Source organism: Panthera tigris, chromosome C1 (genome assembly GCF_018350195.1).
Source record: "Panthera tigris isolate Pti1 chromosome C1, P.tigris_Pti1_mat1.1, whole genome shotgun sequence".
Taxonomy (NCBI): Eukaryota; Metazoa; Chordata; class Mammalia; order Carnivora; family Felidae; genus Panthera; species Panthera tigris.
The window spans coordinates 79,644,064-79,650,063 of record NC_056667.1 but is presented as its reverse complement, the minus strand read 5'-3'; the positions used below and the strand labels follow the sequence as shown (position 1 = coordinate 79,650,063).

At 39.9% G+C, this 6,000-nt stretch overlaps 1 protein-coding gene across 2 annotated transcripts in view; it reads right to left on the bottom strand.

The window, feature by feature from the left end:
• Positions 1-4,200: 4,200 nt before the first annotated feature.
• The window catches only part of ABCD3 (ATP binding cassette subfamily D member 3), a 75,040-nt gene continuing 73,240 nt past the window's right edge, over positions 4,201-6,000 (bottom strand). For both annotated transcript variants that reach the window (XM_042997937.1, XM_042997938.1), the window contains one exon: positions 4,201-5,745. In XM_042997937.1, the coding sequence (XP_042853871.1) occupies positions 5,668-5,745 (78 nt within the window). In that variant the 3' untranslated portion in view covers positions 4,201-5,667. The remainder of the gene's footprint in view (positions 5,746-6,000) is intronic.

Genomic DNA, 6,000 nt, shown 5'->3' with positions numbered 1-6,000 from the left:
AATCTTTTGGTCTCTTTTTCCCAAGACTCTTCTTATATTTTTACTGGAAAGGCTATTGTCCTGGGTGATCCACAGAAAGAAGGCAGCCCCAGTATCAAGGGAAAAGCCAACTGGCTCTTCTACTAGGGCCACAGGTGCTCCTCGTGGAGATGAGGATCTGATTTTCTATGAGGGACACCTGGAATGATTTGGTTTTGCCCATCCCCTCTCCTTCCCCGGGGCAATATGGGCAATCCCATTCCCAGCGCTCCTCGTGCTTACAATACGCACACTGACTGTAACCCTATCTTGTCTTTGGTATCTTGGTCCCACGATTGGGACTAGGGACACTCACCCATGGGGCCTTCCTTTCTTCCCCTGAGTTACCTCATGCAGACTGGAGCCACTGCCACAACGGCAGTCTGTCTTCATTTTCTTGTCTTCTTCTTCACCCTCTGTCACATATCAGTTATTGAATACCCTAAAAGCTGTCTCTGTCCACTGAGTGGAGTTAGTGTTGGGACCTATGGCCAATTTTTGAAGTTTTCTGCAGATATCTGGAGCACTTTGAGATATGCAATAGGTATTAAGGGGCGCCTGGGTGGTTCGGTCGGTTAAGCGGCCAACTTCAGCTCAGGTCACGGTCTCATGGTCCTTGAGTTCAAGCCCCAAGACGGGCTTTGGACAGCTTGGAGCCTGAAGCCTGCTTAGGATTCTGTCTCCCTCTCTTTGTCCCTCCCCTGCTCGCACTCTGTCTCTCTCTCAAAAATAAACATTTAGGGGTGCCTGGGTGGTTCAGTCGGTTAAGTGTCTGACTTCAGCTCAGGTCATAATCTCACAGTTTGTGGGTTCAAGCCCCGTGTCAGACTCTGTGCTGACACCTCAGAGCCTAGAGCCTGCTTCAGATTCTCTCTCTCTCTAACCCCTCCTCCACTCACACTGTGTGTCTCTCTGTCAAAAATAAACATTAATTTTAAAAAAAAATTTAAAAATTAAAAAAATATATTAAAAAAAAGGAAGAAACGGGTATTAAGGACCACTTGACTACCTTGGGCCTCAGGGTCCCAATTTGTATGCATTTTTACACAATCTCACAGCCTCTCTGGGAAGACTGATGGGTTTTTAAACAACACAACAATGTCAGGTATCTGAGACAAATAGACCAACCAGGTATCCAGGCCCTAAATGAGCCCTCAATAGATTGTTCCCGCTTTGCTGGGCCGGTGCTTCCGAGTCCCTAAACAGCCGGCTGCTGCAATCCTTCAACCCAGGGATGATTAGGCTGGATTTAAAGGAGCATTCAATCCCCCAGCTTGACTTGAACAAAGTATGCTTGACTAACGAGATTTTTTTTTTTTTTTTTTTTTTTTTTTTTGCCGAATTACCCACATTTTGTGAGACAACTTGAAGAGTAACTCTTCTAGCTGTGCTGTGGGATCAGCACCACTTACCTCCGTGGAAGGATCTTCTGAACAGAAGGCTCAGTGTAGCTGCTGGGTCTCCCAATGGGGCACTGAGGCCGCTCCAGCAACACAGGTTGAGACAGTTAGGGACTATGGAACAGGCTCCAAGTAAAAAACCTTATGCACCGGGGGCTGTTATTGTTAAACTGCTTCTGTTACAGAGCAGAAGGAGACTGTGACCACGACGTAGCCCCATATACAAGTCTGGCTTAACACAGAAGACTCTCGCTCCCAAAAGTGCCAAACTGAATTGCCTGCCAATTTCGACCAGTAGGGACACGGCCCTTCCAACCAATCAGGATGAGGTGGCTTTTTTTTCTCTTATTAGCAGATTGGATTGGAGCGGGAACTTTATGTAAGCCTCCCTCTTTATAAGGTACCTCCCTTCAGCTAGACCTGTAACACCTGTTAAAACCTTGCAGGAGCCTTTGACTTTTGGGTCCAGCCTCGTCTCTTATGCTGTAGGGTAACACAGGCACCAACAAGGGAGAGTCCCCCCAAGGAATCCTCGCTTGGCCCCAATAGCCTGGGCAGCTGCTGTTACCCACTGCTCTGCCCGTGGGAAACCAGGGAACTGAAATATAGAACCTCAGAAGGACGAGAGTGTCATCTGGGTCACCAAATCTGTTACAGGTCCAAAGTTGGTCCGCTTCTTGGTGACCTATAGACAGACTGCACCAGATGGGAGTTGCCTCACAAGGTCCTCATGTGCACAAACAATGAGATCACAGGGTGTAATTTCCAGAGCAGTGACTCCCTAAACAAGAGAAGACAGGCTCCTGTTAGTAGGGATTGGGATGAACATTCAGGGGATTTTACCATTATAATGAGGCTGAAGCATTTTTTGATTCATCTGCTCAGGTGTCTTCTTCAGATTTTTCTTTTTTCTGTTCCAGCATTTAAGTTAGTTTTCAAAAAGTATGACTGAGGCAGAAGCTTCTAGGAGTTTGAGTTCAGGGGGTCAGTCCTGAGTTCAGGGCCAGTGACAAATGGGCAATAGGAAGTGTTTTAAAATTGATAAATCTAGAAATAGCTGTAGAGCATATTATTTTAAAAATAAGAATTACCACAAAACAATTAAAAATGGTTGCCTCTAGGGGTGAGGAGGGGACTGTTTTTCAGTAATTTTTGGTAGATTTTTTCCAAGTGACATGCATATGTTTATAGGTCAGAACATTTCAATGACTTGCAAAGGAAAAATAACTGGTGTAGGTAAAAATGTAAACAGTTTCCTACAACTAACAATGCTCAAGTCCATCTGACAGAAGACAATTCACTCCGCCTTTAGGCAAACTACACTTTTAAACACCAATTTTAAAAGTGTGAAAATTACATAAGGAAATGATACAACCTATAGTATCACTACAGTTTTAAGTCAAATGCTAATCGTTAGGAGAGGAGGAAAAAGGTGAAGGGTGGCAAAATATGCCGCTCCAAGACATGCTTACTTCGGCATAACGACAGTTGCGATCTAAAGACACAGAAAAAAAACAGGTACAAGAAGGGCACTTTGACTCCGCCCTTTTTCTTTCTGAAAACAAGCTAATACTTGTCCTCCTCATTCTGAAGATGTCCTCCCTCAACCAGAAGGAAAGTACCATCCTCATTCAAGGGCAGGATGTTGAGACTGAGAGAATTCTATACAAAACCTTTTTTCTTGGCTTCCTCACATACCTTATCTGCTTTTCCACAGCTGCCTCTCTTTGTTCAACCCAGTATCAAAGCCTTTAGGTTATGCCACGTCTTTGGGTCATCTCCTTATGAGGGCTTCTGTGCCACCGAAAACTTGTATTAAATAAATGTTTCTTTCCTGTTCGTCCGTCTTGGGTCAACTTAATTCTCAGGCCCAGCCAGCCAAAAACCCAAAGAAGGGGAAGGTAACATTTTTCCTGCCCTGCAGAGGCAAACCCTAGATACATGTTTATTCCATTAATGCATAGCAAACAACCTTAGTTGTTTACGCCCCTATTTTCTGTTGTATGAAAACTAGAAGCTTGGTGTTAGAACAGAGTGATACGCTTGGTACGCAATAGTATGTTGCTCCTGGATAAAACTTATCCTTTGGCTTATTTTTCAGATTAAACTGCTATTTCCCAGTGCAGCCTATAGTCGATGTTACAAGGAACTATGATGAAAAAGATGTTCCCTGTTCAATCATGTTTTAGGAATGTTTGGTTTCTTTATTGTAGATCTTCTCAGAACCATCATTACGTTAATGTAATGGTGATTCTCCAGGAGAAGGATATTCCTCTATGCTTCAAATGGTGAGGTGCTTTAATGTTTGTTAAATTTTAAAAGGAAGACAAAATTTTAAAAAAACCCAAAATGGTTTTTTGATGGTAAACATCCATTACAGAAGGGATTAGGAGGCAGATATTAGTAGGTTTAGGGTAATCTTGAAATCTGAAAATCTAAAATTTCCTCCGTAACTTAAAATCTTTCCCAGGACTGATATCTTTTAAGGTCTCCTGGTTATTTGGCAGCATTTGTGAGGTACACTGAAGTTTGTAGTTTAACTTTTTTTTTTTTTTTTAAGTAATCTCTACATCCAACGTGGGGTTCAAACTCATGACCCCGAGGATCAAGAGTCACATGCTCTACTAACTGAGCCAGCCAGGTGCCCTGATACACTGAAGGTGTTATGGTGGTTTTTCTAAAAGAGAAATTCATTCTGTTAAAATCAAATTTAACAAAACTTTTTTAAAAGAGACATTGGGTGCTAAAAGAGATTTCTGAATGTCAATTTATTTTTGTGTTTTTCAAGTCAAGATTATATGAACTATGTATGAACTACCCAGTTTTTAGATAGCAGAATAAAAAGAACAAGCAAAGGTTGTACAGGATATCTGATTCTTTTTAATCTGAACAGAAAATAAGTAAGTATACAAGTTTGCCAAAGAGAGTGGTAAAAACTGAAAGTTATGTATTATGGAATCAGTACATCAAGTTTTACTTTGGTAGCCGGTGATTCTCAGTTAATTCTGCAAAAAACCAAAATCAGTTATACAGAAATAAGAATATAAAACGCCCCTTTCTAAACCCTAGTTTGATAAAACTGATTTCATATCTAGCTTATTGAGAATATTCAGTTTCAGTTTTCCCTGTGCAAATAATACAAGTCATTAATGTGGTTTGGTGAGCTGAAATCAATTTCTCTTAGGATAGTTCAACATAATAACCCAAATATAAAAAAGCTATTCAAGATTCACAGAGATAAACCAGTGCCTAAGAAACATAATTCACCCATGTGCATAATCATTTATAACATATTTCTCCAACATAAAATCACGGTCAAAGACAGTGATAACATTGCATACTCAGTGCATTACTTCCTGTAGTGCATTCCTATGGCTCATCCGGAGTTTAATGCCGTGTAACCACCATACTTCTAATGAATGGGTTTCTACCATACACAAATCCATCCGATTCTTTTTAAAAATCTAACACTCTTAAAGACCTTGAGCTTGATATATAAGGACTTTGTGTTTTAATATCCCAAACATTGGGAAGATCAGGTGTGAAACATAGTAACCACCCCTTGTAAGCAAGACTGCACATAAATTTTTGTTATATCACCACAAAGAACCCTCAAAACAACTCAATACTGCAGATCGAGAGGGGCACATTTATGATTTAGCCAAAGAAAATTCAAATGGCTTTCCTGGAGTCAAATGTACCCCAAGACATATACAAGGAATGAGTGTAGTGGTGGCAGCTAAAGAAATCTGCCACCGTGTAATAAATGCTATTATGCATTGATGTTGTACATTTTGATAATACACTGATTTGTTTCCCACTATCATGGAGCACAAGAAAATGAAACTCAAAACTATCTTGTTAGAACAGGATAAATGATGACCCCAGTTTTTAATAGGGTTCTTCACTGAAGGAAAAGATAGAGCCATCAAAGTCAAATCAGCTGACTTCAAATGGTTTACATCCCAGGATGAATCAGGTTACACTGATTTAAGCCCAATTTAATTTAGGCAGGTTTTTAACCACAAGAATAAGGACATTCTTAGTACATATTAATAATTAAACCAACATATACACAATTAGCAATCTCCTATATAATATTAATTGTAACAACTTGTTCTCAATCATTTCATAGCTAATTTGTTGCTTTGTTTAAAAACAAACAAGCTCAACTTTATTTTACAATGTACTGTATATTTCTAAGTGTGTTCTGTAATGAATTCATTGAAGCAGTACAGCTCTCTGGATTCTAAGAGCCAAACTCAACTGTATCTTCTGTTATCTGTTTGAATTCATAATTGCCTCTCCCATCCATATGCAGGTAGTACTGTAGGAAAGAAGCAGGGGAGAAAAATCAATGACTAAGAGAATTTCCTTTTTGTCAGCAATTTATGTAGAGATTATTATGCAAGAGTACAATTGGGAATTACTTTAAGCTTTACTAAAACCTTCAAAAGTTTTATACACAGAAAGGTAATAAGACTAAATGAAGACGTCTTATCTTTTTAAAAATAGCAACAATATAATTCTGCTTGGAGTGGATATAGTACTTTCCTTTATGAGAACTAAAATACCAGAATTC